This window comes from Chionomys nivalis, chromosome 18 (assembly GCF_950005125.1).
Source record: "Chionomys nivalis chromosome 18, mChiNiv1.1, whole genome shotgun sequence".
NCBI classification, from domain to species: domain Eukaryota; kingdom Metazoa; phylum Chordata; class Mammalia; order Rodentia; family Cricetidae; genus Chionomys; species Chionomys nivalis.
The window spans coordinates 13,648,073-13,671,955 of NC_080103.1; the positions used below are offsets into that span (position 1 = coordinate 13,648,073).

The 23,883-nt window shown below is 42.9% G+C and overlaps 1 protein-coding gene across 1 annotated transcript in view; it reads left to right on the plus strand.

The window, feature by feature from the left end:
• The window catches only part of Wars2 (tryptophanyl tRNA synthetase 2, mitochondrial), a 71,262-nt gene that overhangs the window by 36,817 nt on the left and 10,562 nt on the right, over positions 1 to 23,883 (plus strand). The window contains exons 2-4 of the mRNA XM_057793494.1: positions 6,387 to 6,644; positions 20,377 to 20,457; positions 23,155 to 23,240. Of these exons, the coding sequence (XP_057649477.1) occupies positions 6,387 to 6,644; positions 20,377 to 20,457; positions 23,155 to 23,240 (425 nt within the window). The remainder of the gene's footprint in view (positions 1 to 6,386; positions 6,645 to 20,376; positions 20,458 to 23,154; positions 23,241 to 23,883) is intronic.

The following is a 23,883-nucleotide window of genomic DNA, read 5'->3' on the forward strand; positions in this document are numbered from 1 at the left end:
TGTTCCCAAGTTGAATGCAGTGCCTTTTGAGAAGGAGCACAGAACCAGAGCCCAGGGGTGAGAGCATACGTCCCTCTCACCCAGTGCCTCCCTGCATGCTCTTTAGTCCTTTGCTGGGAAGTGATGCCAAAACATTCTCTCACAGATGAAGGTGACACAGTGCACACCGAGAAAAAAGGGAAATCAGAGGTTTAAATAAGCCTGTAGAAACTATTTGAAAATCTTAGTTTATCTCTGTTAGGAATATTTTCTAACAGAACCTTTCCGCTGGTGCAAAGAAATCCAATCAGGCCAGATTAAACCAAATTAAATGCCCGAATTTAATAGACAGTGGACTCCCAGGTAGCCAGGAACATGGCAGTTGGAAGACAGAAGGAGCATGCACACAAATCCAAAGCCAGGACTTCCTTCTCTGGGCAGCTGCCTAAATACCCTGTGGGAGGGGTCAGCGCTTGGCAGGCTGGGAGTTGGTGTCCAAGCTCTTGGCAGGCTAGGAGTTGAAGTCCTGACCAACAATCTCTTTTACACCCTTTCCCCTGATTACCAATGTATATAAGCACTTATCATAGATGTTTGTAATGAACTTATTGTCTAATTGGTTACCCCCTTTTCCCCCCTTTTTTTCCCGTTAAGTGTTAGTTGTTGCCTGTATATTATTTCTTTGGGGAGTAGAGGTGGGGGGGGGCGGGGAGGGGCAGAAGATTTGCTGTGTTTTGTACTAATTGGGCATTTACTATGTTGATTCCCAGCTCTGTGCATCTGGTTCTGTTTCTAGGCAGAAGTGAACCTACTTTTTTTGGTGAGCATTTCTCAACAGTCCAACGTTCTAATGCTTTGTGGAAGCTGAAGTTGACTGCAGCAGAACAGTGCTGGGCCCAATCAAAGCTTCCAGAGAGCCGCCTGATGATTTTCTACACAGGGTCTCCTGAAACCGATTAATAAAAATGCACGGTCAGAAATTGGGGTTCAACCTGAAGATCCAAAAAGCAGAACAGCCAGCCACTGGCTCTTACCTTGACCTCAGTCTGAAAAGGCAATCCTGCCTACTGGAATCTCAGAAGGAGACTGCCTGTTGAGAGCTGTTTCCTCCCATTTTATAATCCTCTCTAGGGCTGGGATTAAAGGTGTGCACCACAGTGATTAAAGGCATGCATTGCTCAGTTTCTATGGCAACTAGTGTGGATACTGGGATTAAAGGTGTATGCTACTATAACCTGGTCTGTAAGGCTGAGCAGTGGTACTGTTTTACTCTCAGATCTTCAGGTAGTCTTTATTTATTAAAATACAATTGAAATGCCACTACAGTCTCCTCTGCTTCAGCTCTGAAGTCTTTAACTGACAGTGGAGAGATTCAGAAAGGGTGAAGGTGTTAAGGTGTGTTTCAACAGTCTAGAGTGTGATAGTGATAAGTTACAGTTGGCAAAGGGAGAAACTAGCAGAGCGCTAAGGGGGGCTTTAAACAGTATTTTAAACTTATATGCAGTCAGAAGAGCAAACAGACTTATAAAAAGATATTTCCATCCACGTTAGCTGGTAGTGTTAATAATGACTTTATTGCGGTCTGTGGCTCTGTGGGCACAGGCACATGCCACAGAACCAAAAGTCCTGAGTTCGTTTCCCCAAATCCATGTGGTAGAAGAGAACCAACTCCTGCAAGAGGTCTTCTGATGCACTCCCATGAAACTGCACCCTGTGGTCCATGTGTGCCCCCACATGTGCACACTCATGAGTGCGTGCACACACACATGCGCACACATAAACACATATAAACACACATACTAAATACATACATACATACATACATACATACATACATACATAATCTTTATTGCTATTCTTTTTAAAACACTTCTGGAGGCATGCTCCTACTATGTAGCATTGCCTGGCCTGGAGTGCTGCCATACTGGCCCTTCCCTGCCATTCTGATACCCAAGTAGACATGGAGCTTGTTCAGTTGAGTTTCTGGGTTTACCTCTTTTGAACAGAGTTAAAAGCAGTTTGATGACTGAGCATTTTGATGCTGTAGGTGGACAGGGCAGGGTTTTGTAGGGACGACTGAGTCTTTGTTTCCCACCATTGTTTTCAAGTTAAAGGGTTTCACTGTGCTAGTGCCAGGGCTCGTCAGGTGAAGGTGCTGGCTGCCATAGCTGATGACTGGAATTTGATCCCCAGACCTCACAGGGGGTGCTGGAGGGAGAGATCTGACTCCCGAATGGTGTCCTCTGACTTGCACATGCACAACTCCCCTAATAAATAAATGTTTAAACCACACATACACACACACAAGAAGAAACCATGTCAGGCCTAGTACACAACCTGACCCTTTTGATGTAACCTACTTACTTGGGATCAACAGGCAGAAGAAGTTCTCTTGAGTGGTCTCAAGCATTGTCTTTTGCAATAATTCAGAGTTTGGGATTTTTCAATTGCTTCTAAGTGCAGTCATTAACACTACTGAAATGATAGGTTTGGATATGCTCAGGACCTTATGCAAGAAGAGTTTCAGCTCTGTGAAGCTGGTGGCCCGTGCCGCCTTTGGTGGCTCCTCCACCCTCTTGTCAGGACCACATCAGTGTCCATTGCTGGTGTTGGTTCTACAGTGAGCCAGTTAATTGCTTGGAGGTGGCTTCTGTGAAGGAAATATGCCTGAAAGGAACACGAGGGGGTATCATACACAGTCGCTTACTCTGTCCACTGCAGTGGAATCCAGCCCTCCAGTGAGTGCAGGCCTGTGGGCTAGTCCCAAAGCTGTTTTCTTTGTGGCTTGCCTGCTGTCCACTGGGGAGCCCATGCGCCTTTCATTTTCATTCTTCTCTGACTACAGTGCTTTTGAACACAGAACCCCCCATCCTCCCACCACCCAAACTCCACATTCCAACCCCGTGATCTCATGGTACCAGGCGTATCTCCCCTGCCATGCCGTCAGACCGCCTGCTGGCTCTCGCTGAGGACCAGACTGCAACGTAAACTCAGCGCCGAAGAGCAGGATGCTCTCTGTATATTTTTAAGACCAGGGATCCAGATCCCATTTAGTGGCTGTATTTGTTTAAAGGCTCCTTGAAAACTGAACAAAACATTTCTTGTTGCTCTTACGTCTTGGTAACATCATTCCCTCTGCGCTGATGTACAGAATCTCGGAAACCAGAGGATGGAAAAGATGCATTAGCTCATGGTTAATCCATTCCCACTGCTCATGATGCCTTTTTCCCACAGTCGATCCTCTTGTGCTTTTCTCTTCTTGTCTTCTCAAGAATTTATTTTCTCCAGTTCTCCTGGGGCACAGTTTCTGACTTTGACCATAGAGGAATTTATATGGAATTATTCATATTCTTTTTTTTTTCAGCTTAATATTCCTGGTCTCCACAACCCTTTCTATTACCATAAACAGCCGCTCTTCTTCCTGGTCAAGTATTTCTGGATGGTATTTTTGCTCCCATTTACTAAGCTCCGAATTTGTTTTTCTGCTTTACTTTCCCTCTCCATCAGCCAGTGCTGATGCCCATTAATCATTTTTCAGTGCACTAAAAACCCCTTGCTCATTCCCATATCGGAGCTGCTCATGGTCCCTGGGTGCTGGAGGAAGCCTCCTTAGTCTGTGTTCATTTCTCTCTCCCTCCCTCTGCTCTCCTTCGCTTTCCCTCTCCATCTCTCTGACCCCATTCTTCTCTTCCCTCTTTCCCCTTCTCTCTCTCCTTTTCCCTCTTCCCTCGATTTGCAACTGGAAAATGATTTTTAAATGCTGTTTATAAGTAATGATTTGAAGATTTCATTGAAGGGGGTGTGTATGTGTGAAGGGGGATGAGGTTGTCAGTGCTCTGATGATATTTTTTCATAGTTCCTTGAATGGCATTTTTTATATCTTTAGAGCTACAAATCTTTTGGATCCTCTCCTGACTGCTTGGATGAGATTCAATGCTGGACCATAGAGATATGATGTAATATTCTATTTTGACACTGTCATCTTATTAGCTGAAAAAAAAATAAATTACTTTTGTAAAATTTGGAGTTCTTGGTGAAAGAGAAAAAGAAAAACTTAAGTAGCCTTGACACTCACTTATATAAAGTAGATTAGCTCTCAGGAGCCATTGTTAGGTAAAAAGATACAGCTGTAGGATGTTGTATGGTTTCCCCTGGGTTCAACATGGTTGCAGAGTGTTGTAACATGAAGGTGTCCATTCTGCCTCAAACGGTCACATTTCAGGTTCTAACCAGATTTTCACACTCTTGTATGACAGAAATGGCATTTCAGAGAAAGGAGAAGAAAAACAACCTTTTTCTACACATAGTGCTGGAATAATCAGCTATTCATCAAAAGAAAACTGAATGCCTCCTTCGCACCGTATGCAAAACAAACAAAAACACTCCAAATGGTGCAGACCTCAATGTGAAAGATAGATAAAGCATTAAAGTGCACACATGGAATTTATTGAATATGCATATATGTGTGTGTACATACATATCTCTTTAGGACCTCATTATGTTAAAAGATTTCTTCTATGACACAGGAGTCTGAAGTAAAGAACATTATATTTATTGAACTAGTAAAGAACGTCTCTTCATCAAAGATAATGGGAAGAAGTAAGCACATAATGTATTTCCTCTGAGAATCTATTTCCTCTACCTGTAATTAGTAACAGTACCTAGAACACATACAAATTCTTCAATAGTAAAAGACACTTCATCCAACTAAAGCATAGACTAGCTTGAACAGGATATTCACCATAGCAGTAGAACTGGACAATAATCATAAAATATTTTCAACTTCTTTAGTAATTAAGGAGATGAAGTTAAACCTTCGTGAGATTCTACTTGGTATCTGTTCTGTTAACTAAAAAGACTGGGCCAGGCAGTGCTCAGGATTGATGGGACTCTGGAGGCACGGGAAGGGGTGGTAGAGAGTTCACACTGATCCACTCTTAGGAAGAGTTCGCCAGGCTATAGCATGGTTGAAGAGGCATGTGTGCACCTTATGATTTTGCATTTCTGTGACCTTTGGCTTCTCATCTGCAAATTGGAAGGAGTAATAACCCTGCTATATTAGGGACCCAACTAAATGTGTTCCTGTACATAAAGAACTGAGCATATGGCTTTTGGGGACCTCTTCCCCAAAGTTGGATTTCCTTGCCCAGACTTTATATAGGAGAAGGAACTTGGTCCTACCTCAACTGAATGCGCCATGCTATGTTCAAGCCAATGGGAGACCTGCCCCTTTCTGAATGGAGATGGCAGAGGAGGAGAGGGGGTAGATGGGAGTGGAGGGTAATGGAGAGGAGAGAGGGAAAACTGTGGTTGGTATGTAAAATAAAGGGAAAACAGTAATAAAGAAAAAGAATTCAGGACAGCTAGGGCTGTTACACAGTGAAACCCTGTCTCCAAAAAAAAAAAAAAAAAAAAAAAAAGGAAGGAAAGAAAAGAACTAAAAGAACTAAGCATAAAGCATAAATGTTAGCAGCATAACTGTCCAGTAAACATGGGACTGTTAAGATGTTCTTGTAATGCTGACTGAAACAGCAACAATGTGATGTTTAGAAGCTTTAGTCCCTACAACTACTGATGCCTGCTCACAACTGCTGATCCATCACTACATAATAAAGTCATCAGGAAAGTCACTGTCCTCTCACGTATTTATTCCTGCTTATTTTATGACACTAGAAAATGTGACTCAAAGGGAGGACATGACTAAGACAAAAATATTTTTATAATTTAGAATTATGCAGAATTTAAAATTTTTCTTAACAAATTGAAACCTAAATACAATTATTGAATAAACATGAAAATGACCTTAGATTTAAAATATTAAAATGTAGTACATATTCTCTAATTCTAGCCTAAGACCATACCCATTAAATTATAATATCAATAACAAGAAATAACTCACAGTAGATTTTAGACTAATGCTATGGCCTTCATTTTTAACAACAAAAAGTGAAATCACAAGCAAAATCCAAAGGCTCATTTAATCTCTAATGAGATGGCCTCTTCATGCACAGGCATTCATGGTGACCACTGGGACCAACGCCAAGCTTTTCCTGTTAGGAACTGCGGTCCATTTGCCCCATTTCTGGTTCATTCTGTTCATGATTGTACTGCTTGCTACCTTGTACCTCATCTTTGCATACATTGTCAACTAGATTGCTATCTTTTGGCTAAGCAGACCTCTTGCTAAGCATCTTTGTATGCTTCGAAGTAAGAAAAACCATTTTTAATGTCCATTTGTCTCCAATAGCACCAGCATCGTGAGCTAAACAGAGTACACACGCAACAAAATGCATGGTGATGCCCATCTGGCTGCAGTTCGCAGAAACAAGACTGTACGGGAATAGGTGCATACAATGCATGGCTGCTGCCTCCAAAGCAACTGTTTGTTTTTCGTTTCCTTGTTGCAGAAGGACGGTGTGGAGCGTGTATTCTCTGGCATCCAGCCGACAGGAATCCCCCACCTGGGCAATTACCTTGGCGCCATTGAGAGCTGGGTGAAGTTGCAGGAGGAGTACAGCACAGTGTTGTACAGCATCGTTGACCTCCATTCCATCACTGTCCCCCAGGACCCCGCCCTCCTCCAGCAGAGCATACTGGACATGACCGCTGCTCTTCTTGCCTGTGGCATAAACCCAGAGAAGAGTACCCTTTTCCAGCAGTCTCAGGTCAGCTCCTCAGACCAGAGCCCAGAGGGCTTGGGTTTTTATGTGTTTAACGTGCCGGTTCACAATCTTTTTTAAAATTATTCAAGGATGACATCATCTAATGTAATGTTTCCAGTTTAATATTTACATGCATTTATATCGTTAAGTATCCTTGTATTTCAGTACTGTTTTTCAGCTTCCTCCTGCTATACTTCATGGTCTTTCATCCTCCCCAAAGTTATGCTACATTAGTTCTTTGGATCCTGGGTTTTTTTTTTTTTTTTTTTTTTTTTTTTTTGAGCTGGCTACTTTCAGTCCAATGACTTCCACTGTTGACTAATCTCCTTGTGATCAGGATTGAATTCTGTGACCAATGATTATCCGTATTTCCAATGGTGGTTTATTGAATATTGAACTTGGAAGGCCTATTGGATAATTTTCATTGTCTCTTCTTTGTATAATGGCTTTTGAAAGGATTTGATGGAGCAAGCCAGGATATTTGAAGACAACATCCCAATGTCAGTGTATAAGCCAAGAAAATCTTCAGAAAGCCAAAAGAAATGAAGCCAAAATATTTGACTCATACCTTCACGATGGGTGAGTCAGTTATCTTTAGACAGGGAGAGATCCTACCCAGAAACAGAGCAATTTAGACACTCGCTAGCAAAGAAGATAAGAACTCCTGCTGGTCACACCCTTACTGCAGATCCGCTTTAACCTGCAGCATAGTGCCAGTCAAGGGGTCCCCTTTCTTAATCACTTCTACTAAGTTTTAATACACGTTTTTATTAACCCAGAATTTACTGCAGTGACTCACAGAATAACCAGCTGGAAATATACAATAGGTGTGGGGGCTTGTCACTCGATGGTAGAATGCTTATCTAATAGCTCAGTCCTCAGTTGAATCCCCAGCATGGCAAAACACACAAGTATACACAGACATACATGAACACGTGCACACTAAATAAAGAATATCCTTAATAAAGTTATCAGTGTAAGCCTGTCACTTATATGCATATGTGAAATGATGTCATCATTAAATGGATCATGCAGACAACTTTTCTAGATAATCTTTTGATTTACAGTTGATCAGAAAGCTTTTGCTTATAGCTTTTCCAGTTTAGTGTTGGACAGACTTCTTGATGATTTCAATGCATTCATTAGCTTTCGCTTTTTAAAAAGCAGCAGTAAACCAGCTGTATCTTCTGCACATCTGCCTATCAAATATGTGTATGTATTTATTATGCTATCTTTGTCCTATAATATTACTTTTTTAAGAGTTTTTTTTTTAAATTTTATGTATACGAGTGTTTTGTCTACATGTATATGTGCACCATGGGCATGCAGCAGCCATGGAGCCTAGAAGAGGGGACTGGATATCCTGGAAATGGAGTTACAGATGCCTGTGAGCTTCCACATGGGTGCTGGGAACCAAACCTTGGTCCTCTGCAAGAACAGTGTCCTTAACCACTGAGTCTTCTCTCCTACCTTAGTCTTACTTTGTTCATGCTGCTGGTCCCCAGTCCTCCTGTCTTGTCAGTCATCCTACCTGGGAAGCATTTCACCCTTTCTGAAGGATTGTGACGCTTGTAGTTCTAGAAGCCAGTTTCTTTCTACCCTTAACGCTTGTCCCTGACACCGCAGAGGTGCTCCTCCTCAAGCACCTTTTGAGTCACCTCATGCGAAGCACGCCAGCTTCACTCCCTCTAAGCTGGTTTTGATACAGGCGCTCCTTTGATCCTTATTTGATGTTATTTCTAAAATTGCATTCTCAGCCACAAGTTACTATTTCCATATTTCTTGGAGGTGAATACATCCAATCTCCCCCAAATAGCTGCTTGCCAAGTTGCTTTTGAAGTCATCTTGAAATTAATGACTATTTCAAAAGCCACATTCAACAGTTGTTCTTTCAGCTCCTTCCTCCAAGGATAATATCCTTGTGATAACATTTTTAACACCACATTAGCATATTATAAATGTTTTTCCTTATAATAGACTTTTGACAGTGACCTCTTTAGGTATATAAAATGTGCAGTCATTGAGATAACTTCTTTGGCCTATAACACTTAAGAAAGAGTAACCTACAGTGTGAGAGACTTTGCGCACTGTCTCCTAACTGAGGGATAAGAACATTCTCCTTCTCTTTGAAGGAGCCCAGGAACTCGTTGGTTCCCAGGTGGCTAGTATTCTAGGGCAGGGAGAGATGAATGACAAAGAGTGGGGTCTGCCCGCCTCAGCTTCCGTCCTCTCACGCTGTCACGCTTCCTTGCTGCCTTCCTTGACTTCAGCTCTGTCTGGATAGTTGGACTATCAACTCTAAGGAACACACTCATCTCACCTACATGCCGCAGTTCTGCCCTCACAGCCAGCGTGAAGGGCTTCCTCGGGTGCTTTGTAGCCAGGAGACATACCCAGTCTGGGAAGTTCCCTCTGTTCTGACTTAGTCACAGTGTCCCAGCTCCACACAGAACACACTGCGGTGTCCGTAAGAACAGATCAGTGGCCCTGCTCTCATGTTGTTACCAGTCGTTCACTTGGCTGTAGTGAAATAACTAAAAGTAGGTGTCCCATTCCATAGCATTTCCTCCTTCAGTGTTTCAGTGTGCCTCTAGAAATGAAGAAAATACTGTATATAAATACCATGTTATCATTATACCTAATGAAGTAGGTGACAAATACACATTACTGTTTAATCCTAAAATTATTTCGAGTGGTCTACCCAGAGCCACACGTTGGGTGTTTTGTTTGTTTTGGAGTGTGTGCATGTGTGTACTCCTTTGCAAGTTGAATCTCTCCTTCCATTATGGCTTCTGGGAATGGAACTCAGGAGATCAGGCTTGTATGCTAAGTGCCTTCACCGAGTGACCTCACCAACCCTACAGTAGGTCTCGTGAAGTTGTTCTTTATGTCTAACTGTAGTTTTGCAGCCTGTCCCCTTTGACTGACATCTCCCCATTTCTCACTCCACCATCCCCTGATAACCACCCTTCTTCCTTCTGTTTCTGAGTTCAGTTTCTTTCCATTCTATATATGATACACAAGACATTTGTCTTTCTGTACCTGAACTATTTTGCTTAGCATATACCCTCCCAGTTTATCCATATTGCTGCAAATGACAGGATCCTTTCTTTATAAAGATAGAATAGTATTCTACAGTAGCAGTTTATTAGTATGTTGATAGACATCTGGGCGGGTTTGTTCATATCTTGATGTTTAGGTCCACAACTTGTGAAAGGTGCTGTCGTAAGCCTGGGAGGGCAGATACCTCTGCCATCCTGAATGCACAGTCTTGGGGTTTGGACCCAGTGTAGGGTCATGTGGGTGTATTATTTGGTCTCCTTTAGGAACCGCCACACTCCTTTCCAAGATGGCTGTACTTTTTCGCTCCCACCAATGCCTATCAGGAGTTTCTTTTTCCCACATTGCCAGCATACGTAATTGTTTGAGTTCTTAACAGCAGCAGCTAAAGAGATATGAGGTGACGAACCTGTGAAGCCAATATAAGTGAGGACAGAAAAGAACCATCTTGTTAGGTCTGCAGGAAGAGTTTGTGGTCATGTTCATAGAGTGAATGGGCAGGACCTTCCTGCCTGTGCTGCTGACCCTCCCGGTGCGCTTTCCTCAGAAGCTGCAAGCAGAGGGCTGGTGGGAGACCCACCTTAGGCTTTCTGCCCCCACCTCACAGAATGTCAGTCCACCACCTGTGTGGTAGCTGCAGACATCTTTCTGTTAGGTGTCTGCCCTGGGGACAAACCTACCCCAATTTAGCTAAAACTCCAGCAGTAAGGCCCCAAAGGACAGCAGGCTAGACTTTGTGCCACACTACCAAGGTGAGATAAACTTAGCGCCAGTTTGTTTTGTGTTAGTGACCTGCTTGACTCTCATCAATGACTTTCAGAAGCATATACAGAAAAATAATTTAATTTTGATAAGTTAAGCCCCAATATAGGAGACAGGTGACAGGTAATATACAGATCATTTATGTACATCATTTAATACTTTTCCCCCCTACTGTTGCTTCCTTTATTTTGGCAGTTTTGTACCGTGTGAGCATTTGGTTGATAAATAAAAAAGCAGAGAATTAGGAAGATTTGGGAACTAGGGCCAGTTAAGAGTATTTTATACCTGACACCCACACACAATTATTCACAAATAGAATTAATAGTTTTTGAAATTGTGAGTTAGATAAGAGTATTGTTTTCTACCATGTAACATCTTTTTGGGAGTATAGCCATTGGTTAAATGACGATTTTCCCATGTGCCCTGGTTGTGCATTAGAAAAAGCCCTAGTAATCATTTAAAATGGGAAAAGAATTTGGCTATGCTATGATGCTGATTTTAACAATAATTTTCATCTGCAGTTCTTTGCAGCCTGACTGGAACAGTTTAGACATATTGAAGATTTTTCCCATTATTTGCCTTTTCTTCCTCTCCCACTGGCCTGTACTTACAGTGCTTCTTCTAAATATGTTTGCCATATGTGGGGCGTTTTCAGACCTCGTCTGAAAATGTGTACATGAGTGTGTATGTGCACATAAGTGTGTTCACAAGCGCATTTTGTTTGAGGGAGGGATAGGGTGGGGGAGAATACCTATGTGTGTATTTGGCAGAGGTTTCCATCTCAAAGCCAGTTACTGCCTTTTGTTTTTGGCAGACCTGAGCACAGATCCAACCTGAGTCCCCCAGATGTCTGTGAGGGACAGGTCTGCACATCTCTCCCTGACAGCATCCCTGCAATATAATCACCCTGCAGATGGAAGATAAAAAACGCAAGACTCAGCCCTCAGCCCTGGCTTCCAGCAGAGGTCAGGACAAAAGGAGGGTTTGGCGTATCGGGATATCGAGTTACTGAAGGTCCAGAACAGTCCAGGAAAAGTCGGGAGAGCAGGAAGGAATCTGAATCTGGAATGTAACCTCTTCTCTAATTAGAGTTATATTTTGTTTCCCAGGAAACAGAAATCTATAATAATAATAAATTAAAGGGTACTATGGGGGATCAGTTGCTGAACAAAGGCCAAAGGAACTGACTAGATGGATCTTGGCCCAGTCTGTGCACACAAAGTTATACCTGACTCCCCTCTCTGTCCTGAGAAGTAGAAAGCCAGGTCCTAAAATGAGACGGAGTCCCCATGGGCTCTCTGTATGCTGGTCTTTCGCAAGTGCATTTGAGCATGAATTCATGATTGTGGAACTCTCCAGGTTGTTAGCTACCAAAAAGGAGGGCGTGCTCAGCTTTTTAGTAAGGGAACAAACATCTGTGTAAACGAACGGCCTTTTGGAATGTATTTGTAAGATTGGCAATACCTCTAGAGTTCCTGGGGAAATGAATCTCCGAATGGCCTGTGCTGTAGACTTAAGGTGAAGACGCGATTCCACATCCAGAGTCTGCATATGTTTTCTTCTCTACAGAGTTCTCACCTAGACCACAGGTGCCCCTTCCTGGCCTTCATCCGTGCTTCTGTATGACTGGATAAGAAGGGATAGGATGGCTGGACAGTACCTACAGGAAGTGATCTTGCCTCATACTCAAAGCAAGAGTGGCCTGAATATCACTGTCACCTCTTCTTATTCTTATAATTGACAAGTAACTAATTTTTTCTGAAGCCTATTTAATGTCTATGACAGGGAGCTAAGAAAACCATGCATCACATTTGGGAAAGACTAACTTTCTATCACCAGTCACTGTGAGCCTGGCCTTGTCTCCAGGTTCCTTGATGTGACAAAGGTTTTATATAAAGTGGACTAACAGATGGTCATCCAGATGATGGCTATCTTTTTTATCTTCTTTAATAAAATATTTTAAGAAACTTTTTGCTTACTTTTTTCTTTGCAAGGAATATTTTGGATATCCAAGAGTATTGGATACTAAAAAAAAATGTTTCAACCATTCCAAAAAGTACGAAGATGAATGACCGTCTTTTGAAATATTAACTTCCTTCATATAGGTTTTGATTCCAAAATAAAACATTGTAAATATAAGAGAAGCTTTTTAGCTCACTCAAATTTCGTTCCATTCTTATTGGATGTGATATGGCCATAAATAATCTGTATTATTTCTTTGCACATTTTCAAACTAAGGAAATGGTATCCTGCTGCTTATCTTTCTATATCTGTTATCTGGTCCTTGTTTCATTTCATTTCTGAGATTTGTTCACTTTTGTTGTTGCTGCAGAGTTTTCTGGCTCTGTCACAATTTATTTACCGATTTTCTTGGCAAGAATACTTAGAATTCTTTTTCAAACTTTTTTTTTATATATATATAACTACAAACAACAGGCAGCAGCGAGGAAGAGACACAGCCTGGGCTTGTTTGGTTTTCGAAACAGGGTTTTTCTGTAGCTTCGGAGCCTGTCCTGGAACTAGCTCTTGTTGCCCAGGCAGACCCTGAACTCACAGAGATCCGCCTGCCTCAGCCTCCCAAGTGCTGGGATTAAAGGTGTGCACCACCACCGCCTGGATGAGAAAGGGTTTTTTTTTTTTTTAGTATTTATTTATTTGTGTGGGTGGGGGACCATGCACACACTGACCTGCATATGGAGGTCAGAAGACAACTGGCAGAGTGGGTCCTCTCTTCCTGCCATGAGGAATCGAACTCAATGGCTAAGTTTGGTAGCAAGCACCCTTACTCTGAGCCAGCCCTCTTGGCCCTGGACGATTGTTTTCTACGTGCGGGTATCATGAGTAGAATCATGAGGATGAGCCTTACTCCTGCTGCCAGATCACACTGATTCTAGTTTGCATTCCCACCCCAGACACTCTTATGCTGCTCTAAGTCCTCAGCACTATTAGTGTTGTTAAATGGTTTTCGTTTTCTATTCTACACTATGCTATCTTGTTGTGATTGGCACTTTTATTTGAAGTTATTTTTTTTCTCTCCTAACCCTTCTGTTTTCATCCATGATTTATATCTCTTTTTGGCTCATTTCTTTAATTGTATTTTCTTTGGATTTGAGGAGGTCTTTTACATCTTCTGGATACTAAGCCTTTGTTATATACTATCTTTTCTCAGTGTATATGGTTTGCCTTTTTAAGTGGGTTAATAGAAGTGGGAAGATCCACTCTCAGTGTGGTAGTGCCATTCTGTGTGCTGTGCTCCTGAACCTAATCAACGGAAGGCTGTGAGCTGAACACAGGCATGTGTTCATTGCATTCTGATCCTGGTTGGACTCACTGCGGCCCACTTCCCTCTGCTCCTGCGGCCGCACGTTCCCTGCCGCAGCGCTCTAGAACTGTGAGCCAAAAGAAGCCTTCTCTTCAGTTGCTTTTCCTGGGCATTTATTGCAGAAACAATCCAAGCCAGCTATGGAAAAGCAGCCTTTATCTTCCTGTGGTTGAGTTCTCATGATGTGTGTTTTCAGTAATTCTTCTCTGGCTTAGCGTTGGAGAACTATTCTGTATTATCTCCAGGGTGTTTTTTTTTGTGTTTGTTTGTTTGTTTTTTTAAGTTTTATTCTTCACACTTAAGACTGAGCTATATAAAACTTAGGAAGTCCTGCACATTTCATTTGTAGTGGTAAAAGGCCATGCTGTTTATGTCATCACAGATCTCAGGGGATCTTTGAGGAATGAAAGGTACGTGTTTCCTAAAATTCCAATTTTTACTAGAAATCAGAAATGCCGTCACTAGCCACATCCTCTGGTTTTCCTTAAAGTGGGATTATCCACTGCTTTGCCTTAGCCACTGGAAAGGGAGGAACAGAGTGCACACCATATCCAAGCAGGAGCGGTACTTGAAGGCTGCTTTGTCAGACGTAAATAAAGCCACCTTCTTCTCTTAGGTTGTTGTTTGTATGGAAAAGCTCTCACTTTTAGCTTATGTGTTTCTTAGCCTCCCATTGGCAGCATATAGGTGGATCTTGTTCTCTTTACCCATTCAGCCAGTGTATCCTTTGTTTTGGTGACTTTGATCCATTTATTCAGGTTGTTTCAGAAACGGAAGAACTTAGTTTCATTATTTGTTCTGTTGTTTTGTAGCCACTTTGCCCTTGCTTCCTTACTTGCCCACTTTTGCGTGGTATCAAATCTGATCCCTTTCTCTATATCACAAAAATCTTGAAGCATCCCACACATTAGACTTTGAAATGAAAAGAGACAAAGTGAAGTATAATCTGTAGGTGTCAGACGGTAAAAAGAGAGACAATGTGTGGGAGGCACTTCAAATCAAGAGCAACTCTTACCCAGTGTGTCCTTAAAGCTGCTACAATGCTTCAGATTAAGGAGAGGTATGCACAGAGGTAAGTAATGAGCTCCAGGACTTAGATGAATTGACTTTTGAACTAGGAACAGGCAGACAGAATCAGCATATTTAGCTTGGGAAATACTGGACAGAGAAAAAGTGAACTCATGATATATATGGACCAGTATTCACTGACATTTCAGGTCCTGACGGGAGGCGATCCAATTGAGGAGAGTGAGAGTGGATCGTTGATCGAACGTTCTTCTAATTAAAATCAGATCCCCAAACAAGGTTCTTGTTAAAGGGATTTGTCGTGGGAATGATAAGAGTCTAATAAAAATAACGCAGCATGAAATTGCACGTTTCCGAGAGGAAGCAGTAAATGGGAGTTTGTGGGTCTGAATAGTCTTCCAAGCGTCCTAACTAGAGTTTCCAGGACCTGATGCATGGAAGGGTAGCATTTGCATGGGGAAGAGAGACATCCTGAGGGGCCCTAAGGGTGTGTTAGAGATCTGACCCAAGAATTACCGAACTGGGTCATTGGCTAGGTGTGATTGATATCTAGCAAGTACATATTTTGGAATCAGCTTCCTTGGGCTCTTTTTCTTAATTTCTTTTTTTATTTTAAAAATACAGTAAAATACATAGGGAACATCTATGTTCTCAGCACAAAGATGAATGTTGTTAATATCTTCTCATATTACTCTCAGTTCCTTTTAGTTTAAAAAACGTTACAGATGATGGAGCTGGCAAGATGATTAAGTTGGTAAGATACTTACCATATAAACCCGAGGACTCAGATTCCTATCCTTGTCACCCTCATAAAAGCCAGTTGTACATCTGTAACCCTGGTACTAAGTGGGCAGAGACAGGTGGATCCTTGCAAGGGCTCACTGACCAACCAGGATGGCCAAATCAGTGATACCTGATTCAGTGAGAGACCAACAATAGACAAAAGATACCCAGTGTCGGCCTCTCTGGTTTTTATAGTCTCTCTCTTCTCTCTCTGTCTCTGTCTCTGTCTGTCTGTCTGTCTCTCTCTCTCTCTCTCTCTCTCTCTCTCTCACACACACACACACACACACACACAGTTTATGTATCACTTGCACGTCTGGTGCCAGAAGAAGAGGTAAAATTCCCCGGAGCTAGAGTTACAGATGGGTTTTAGTCAGCATGTGGGTCCTGGGAATTGAACCTACGTCCTCTGGAAGAGCAGCCAGTGCTTCATCTTTCCAACCCCATAAACGTTTACAATTGTAGATGCAGTTGAACTTTTAAAAAATCCTTCCCTTATACAGTCCTTTCATCTCTCCTCCTCATATTCTTTCACCATAGACAGCCATGATCTTGAACTTTGTATGATCAGTGTGGCTCATAATTGATACTTATTTTCCCGCAAACTCATATTTTGTACTTATAATTCCATTGAGAATATATAATGCTTTTTGGTTTTGTGACCTAAAAACATTTTGCAAAAGTAATGTATTGTGGTACCTTTCACAGTTTTCTCTTTTCACACAATAGTTTATTTGGTTTTGGTCTGGAGTGCTTTGGGTTTGGCAAAGTTTTTTGTTTGTGACAGGGTCTCACTCTGTAGCACTGTCTGGCCTGGCACTCCGAGAAATCCTGCTGCCTCTGCCTCCCAAGAACTGGGACTTAAGGAATGCGCTGCCACACCTAGAAGAGTGGGTTTTCTGTGATTTGTCTGGAGGTTCCGATCCGGCTGGTCTCTTTTGCTATGCAGACTGTCAGGATGCCACCGCATTCAGTACACTCCTCGTTGCTGTCACCAGATGCTTGAGAAGAAGCCCCTTACAGAAGGAAGGGATTACTGTGACTCACAGTTTGAGGGTACAGTGCATTACGGCTGGGAAAGCACGGGGGCAGGGATGGTTTGCAGCTGTGGCAGCAGGAACCTGTGGCTGCTTGCTCACATCTCAGTGGACCCGGAAACACAGAGGAGAATGTCAGCACCCACTTTTCCCATTTGTACCATCTAGATCCTCAGCCTTGGGCAGTGCTACCTACATTCACATGAGTCTTCCCTCCTCAGTGATCATTGGGGAAACTGCTCAGAAACATACCTGTTATTCTACCTTTTAACGCCTTAATCAAATCAAGTTGACAGTTGAATTAACTAACAGCCACATGTGGCATTGCATGATCACACTTAATTTTGTCATTTCTCTATTAGTGAGCCTTTATAAATTTTGCAAGTGTTCAATGAATATATGTAAATCCTAAGTGCTCTGCTAAGTACTTATGCTGTGCCAGTGAATAATTCAAATAGAAATCGTTAATTCTGTTGGATTAGAAAAATAAATAACAACAATAGTGCATAAGACAACAGTAAATTATATTAGAAGGTTCAGTTACTTTCATTGCTGCAGCAATACACCATGATCAAAGCAACTTATAAAAGAAGTTGTTTAATTGTTTTACATTTTCAGAGAGTTAGCATCCATGATGGCAGAGAAAAGGCATGGTCGCAGGAGCAGTTGAGAGCTCACATCTTCATCCACAAGCACACTGGGAATGGGAAGAGTCCTGAAACTTCAAAGCCCTCCCCCACTGACACACTTCCTCCAACAAGGCCACATGTCCTAATCGATTTGAGCCTGTGGAGGCCATTCTCCTTCAGGCGATCAGATTAGGTGATAAGTGACATGAAAAAGGAATCAGCTACACTCACAATGAGATAGGAGGGTAGCAGGTTGCTGTTTCTAATGGTAGGATCTGCTAATGGTTGAGCAGACTTAAGGTGAAGGAGTTAGAAAGGAGAATTCCCTCAGAAAAAAAAAAAAAAAAAAAGAGCCAACGGAAAGCCACTAAAGTGGGAGTGTGTCTGAGGGAAGGCAACAAGGCCAGCTTCCGAGAGAACAAGAACAAAGAGGGAGGGGAAGACATGTGGAATCAGGAGACAGTATTTTTTTAGTACCTATAGTAAAAGTAACTGACTTTGTGCTAGGTATTGTTCTGAGCAGTCTTAGGTAGAAACTACTGTTACCCTTCCTCGATAATGAAACTGAAGCCCAAAGAACTTACTTAGATACTAAGGTATCTAGTTACCCAGAGTAACCTAGCCAAGGAACAGAACTAAGATTCAGACCCAGGTCAACTCCTTCGAAAGACAAAAGCTCTTGGGTGTGAGGTGATCTGGATAGCTGGACAAGGGTTCCATTCCTCCCTCCTGCAAGTTCTCCTGAAGCTGCACACTCAGTCCAAGGGGACAGACAGCCTTCCCCCTAGAAGAGGACCATGCTTCTGCCAAGGGTATAGAAGTACCCGTGCTCGCCTGATAGAATCTTCAAGTTAGCTCTCAAGACAAAGCTTTAAGCCCCACTGCCATCCTTGTATGTCCTTCTTCATACCTTGCTTTGTAGCCTTACCCTTCACCTCCCATTGCCCTGCTTTCTTTATACTGCTTTCCCTATATCAACAAGTTGGTTTGCAACTCTATTCTTTCTGCAGCTTCTGGTGAAGGTCATACTTGCAGCCAGTGCCTAGTATTTACCATGCACCAGCCTGTATTTTACAGGGATGAACAAGGCAGGCATACTGCAGTGGCTGAAGAGTGCTTGTTCTTTGTTCTGTGGATGGGTGCAGTCTTGTTCGTGGATTGCGAATAGGCCAATTCCCTGCCCTGACCTTTGTCTGTGGCTAAAACAGATCGTATAGTTGTTCTGTTTGTGGCTTCACAGCATAGGAAAATAATATAATATATTTAAGTATTTACCACTTTGAATTTTTTTTTTCAAATAGAAATCAGTACCTCTCCATGTGATTGTCTTGACTGTGACAATTATTTCTCATATTATTTCTCTTATAATGATTGAAGACAAATGGCAGAAAGTTAATTGGTCTTGACCTTTTACCTAATTTCTCTACTGGCATCTATTTGAATTAATTTAATGCTAATTTGAAAACATCAAAATCTCTGCAGAATGTTAAATAATTCTCATTCCATCTGGCCAAACAAAAAGCTACTCCAAGCAGAATACTGTCATTCATGGAGACACAGTGGTAAGCTTTTTATCATGTCGCCAAGGCTAAGCCTTTCTTGCTTCTTTGCACATGTCACCCACACTCACTCACTGTGCTCTCATTCCTTCCCTCCATTCAGTGGCACTCTTCTCTGTGCCTAGTGTGTGTTCGGATGGGAACTGGAAGCCACTCTAATCCTGTGTTAGCTGTGTTCGGATGGGAATGCGTTTTCGCGGTGACTGGAAGCCACTCTAATCCTCTTGGCGACATGCTGGGTCACCGCCTGTTTGTCTGCAGCAGCAGTTGGCAGTTTTCTCGGGCAGTGTTGTCATAGCCATTGCCTTCCCTGAAACCCCTTAGAAGAAAGATGATAGATTCCACCCAGCCACTCGCAAAACTTTAAAAGCAATTCCTTGTCACATACGTGAAAAACAACTCTTCCTTCTCTCTGACTTGAAGGGGGAAAAAAAGAGAAACTGTCTTGCTCCAGATGTCGGCTCCTTGCTAGTGAAACAGGCCTGCGCTGGTTCATCCCCATCCCTTTATGTTCCCTTTGCAAAACCCACAGAGAACACATTTGGGGCCACTTTGCAGAATTGGCAAGAGTCTCTGCTTTTTAAGGGAATCATATGGACACAGAATGCCACAATCAATAGACTCGGAGTCCCCAGGGCCCAGAAATGGGATTCTTAGGACTCACATTCTAGGTCATCAGTTAGAATATGGCCTGGACCCAAGAATCATCCCAATTGTTGCCAGGTTTTGCTTACTTGATTAAACTTGATTCAAACAAAACTAGGTTGAGGAGAGTTTGTATTTTCATGTTGATTAGTGGTGGGGGCAGGAAAACAAAACAATACAAAAAAAGAAAGAAAAGAAAGTGAAGACTCAAAAGAGGAAAAGCTAGGATCTTTACAACTCTCCTTTGGTGGACAGGTGATGCAGCCGGTCCACTTTCTCATCACTGCAGATCTGAACAGGCCAAACTTCTCATTGGAGTTAGGTGCCTTTCTTTGCTGTCTACATGAAAAGTTTTGTGGCTATCATCATGGATTTAAAGAGGATCAAAGAGGGCTTTGGATGGGGAAGGGAGGGCAAGAGAGGGGAGGGGAGGAGAGGAGAGGGGAGTGAAGGGAAGGGGAGAGACAAGAGGCGAGGAAAGATTTATTGACAAGCCTGACATTTCAAGGGGATGGGTACCCTAGGATGTAGTGAAATCCACATTGAAGATACTGAAATATCCCTGGTCACTTCCTTACTAGGGATGTTGAGAACTTAAACAATAGATTGGTATTTGTATTAGTTGGGATGGGTGTTTTTAGCAGTAGCAGTGGTGGGTATATGTAGGGGGGGTGTGTATGTATATATGTATATTCATACTCTTCTCCTTGACTCAAGGGTCTATGCATCAGAAATAACAGCCCGGCCCTTCACCTGTTTCCTTTTAATAACCTTGACTTGGGTCATTCTCTACTATTTGAACTATCCATCTTGTCTAATTATTTCTGCTTTTGTGCAAGAAGACATTGACTTTATATATATATATATATATATATATTTTACTGTTTTTTGTTATTACTATTTTTCCCTTAGGTACCTGAACACACTCAGTTAAGCTGGATCCTCACCTGCATGGTCAGACTGCCCCGGCTGCAGCATTTACACCAGTGGAAGGTAAATGCCAGGACAAGATTGTTAATGGAAAGGAAGGCGTCTGTTTGTTGCTGTGCCAGGTTCTTGGAGTCCTGAGTTGACTTGCCACCCTGGTCCACCACTCACTGTAGGCTGCAGCAGCATCACCCGCCTCTCCACCCTGGTCCACCACTCACTGTAGGCTGTAGCAGCATCACCCACCTCTCCACGTCACAGTGTGGAGCATAAAACAGAAGGGTTCTCCAGGACTCCGGCTTCAGACCTATTTGTTATATCTGTATTTAGATAGATTTGGGAATGGCTTTGAATCTGCTACATTATAGTTAACGAACAATCAGAATCTCTAGAGTACTGGTCCTTGATTTTGCCTCCAATATCCCCTGGAACTAACAAGCATCCTGGAAAGAATGTTTTCTCTATGGGGAGAAGAAACAATATTTTTAACATTTAAACAAGTTGAGCCTAGGCAACAGTTCAGGTCCACAGAAGTTCCACTAAGAAGATAAATTAAATAATCCATAGTGCTTCACTGCCGTTTACTTTTGCAATTGGCTAACTTGAATTGGGTAACAGTAATTACATCAGCACTTACTGTAGTTTCAGCTTCTTTTGAGCATATTTTCAGGGTCCTTCATTGTCTCAGAAGTTGCTTTTCAGCCGGGCGGTGGTGGCGCACGCCTTTAATCCCAGCACTCGGGAGGCAGAGGCAGGCGGATCTCTGGGAGTTCGAGGCAAGCCTGGACTACAAGAGCTAGTTCCAGGACAGGAACCAAAAGCTACAGAGAAACCCTGTCTCGAAAATCAAAAAAAAAAAAAAAAAAGTTGCTTTTCAGAAGCCATTCCCTAAACTGCAGAGAGAAGCCCCCGTGAAGTGCCTGTGCCTGGTCTGGGTACAGGGGTGCCTGTTTCCCAGATACCTTACCTTGAAACCCAACCCCAAGCAGCCAGGACTTTGAGAGGTGGACAGATGGAAAGGGTGGGTCCCTCATGAGTGGGATTGTTGTTCTAAAATAAGTCCCTTTACCTCTCTCACAAAGGAAATAAGGTTACACACACAAAAAAGCACCACTGGCCAGTCCTGGAGGTGGGGTGTGGGCTGTGGCAGGGGCTCTCTTTTCTAGCTCTAGTCTTTGTCTTAATCCTCTACTTCCTGGCATCCAGAACTAGGAAAAATGAATGTCTATTCTGTTGCTTACAACAAATAATGGTATCTTGTGAATGTCCAAAGAGCTGGTAAATAAGACACTAATGGGAAGGCTGCAGATTGACCACATGCCAGGAACTGGAAACAAAGGTTTTATAAGACTCTTTAACATATTTTAATTTTAGGCAAGACTTTGATATTTTAGTACAACATTATACTACTAATTTCTGATTGAATCTAATAATTAAATGTAAAAAATTCTCTGAGGCAGAATTTTAGTATCCTGGGAAGATATGCGAAGGACAATTCCGATGGGGACAGTGAGCACAGGAGTGGTGTGAAGGGCCAGGACAGTGAGCACAGGAGGAGTGGCGTGAAGGGTGGGGACAGTGAGCACAGGGGGAGGGGGAGTGGTGTGAAGGGCCGGGACAGTGAGCACAGGAGGAGTGGCGTGAAGGGTGGGGACAGTAAGCACAGGAGTGGTGTGAAGGGTGGGTCAGGGCTGCTGAGGTTGGGTTTATCTGGAGGGTTGATGGATAGAGCTTGGATCGCAGATTAACAGCACTCAGTAAGCACTAGTGTTTTCACAGCACCTTGCCTCCTGTGTGACTGCAAGGCCAGCGTGCTAATATAAAAAGTAAAGGGCCAGAGAGATGGCTCAGGAGTCATGAGATCTTTTTTACTCTTCCAGAACCACAACAGCCTGTATGTCCAATTTTAGGGGATCCTACACCCTCTCTCTAGCTATGCAGGCACCTACTCACATGTGGCATGCACATACATAAATACACACAAATAGATAAATAAAAATAATAGTAATAATATATCCTCAAAGTGGGCAGCAAGATGACTCCGCACTAGCCTGGTGACCCGGATTCAGTTCCTAAAGCCCACAGTGGAAGGAGAGAACTGACTCTCCAAAAGTTGTCCTCTGACCTCTGTATGCAAGCTTCTGGCATATACCTTCAGTCATGCCAACATGTATAGGCACAAGACCACACACACAAAAAAAATAAATAAATAAGTAAAAATTTATCTGTAAATTTAATGCAACACCGTTTCAGTTTTTAATCTTTTTAAATGTCTTGGGGGAGGGTGAGCAATGGCATGTGGAGTACACTTTCCCGGAATCAGCTCTCTCTTTCCAGAGTATGGGTCCTGAGGATGGAGCTTGGCTCATCAGGCTTTGTGAACATAGTTCATTTCTGAACATAGTTGATTTGGAATCTAGAAAATCCCTTTGTCCTTAGTGAAATGAAAGTGAAATAGAGGTGATCCAGGATCCCCCCTGGGGCGAGGGGCCCTGTGCGTAGCTCAGTGGTAGAGCTTGGGTGGGCTTTGCCCCAGCTCCGAGAATAAACTTAGATACAAATGGTAAAAAGTTGCCCTTGCTTCTCCTGGAGCTCAGAGCACGACCATGGTAAGCAGCAGGTGATGCTGGAGTGGCTAAAGGCCCCGGATGTGTGTTATTGCAGGACCTCCAGAGCACTCCTCGCCTCCCTTCAAAGTGTCTTAGCTGAGCAGTGTAATCGGGTCCACATGAGATTTCTTTCTCTTCTCTCATCTTTCTACAGGCTAAGGCTGCAAGGCAGAAGCATGATGGGACAGTGGGCCTGCTCACATACCCGGTGCTGCAGGCGGCGGACATTCTGTGCTACAAGTAAGGAGGGAGGCCAGCCCTGCTCTGGTGCCTATGTACTCTCGCCATGAGAAAAAAGGCTGTGTGTGAGTGTGCTTTGCTTGTTCACGGCAAGGTTGCACTGTGCAGCCCACGCTCATGGTGAGTGTGTGCAGGAATTGCAGGCGTGTGTCACACAATAGTATTCTTAACACCTCAGGGAAAGGGCTGACTTGTGGAGAAGGAGCTACAAAAAGGATCAGATGTACCAGGCAGCACTGCAAACTAAATCTGTGTGTGTTTCAGTGACTGACTATTTGGAGCTAATGTGGAAGGCCTACTATGTGTTAGGGACCTTTCTGAGTCATCTCTGTGCATGAATCCTAATAGTCTTGTGAAATTTATCATCATCATCCTGTTCTTCAGAAGAGAAACCCGAGGCACAGAGTGGTCAGCAGCAAATCCAGAGTCACCGTAGCTAAAAAAGCTTGGAGTCAGCATCCGAGACCCAGAGGTGCTCCCAGTCTAAGGTCAGGGAGGCGTGTGGCTTTGAGTCGGCAGTGGGGTGCTGGATGGCAGGGACAAGAAATAGGGAGTAGCTCAAACTGCTCATCTTGTGACCAGGAAGAAAAAGAGGAGAGGAGAAGGGAAGGGGAGGGAAAGAAGGAAGAGGATGAGATAGAAG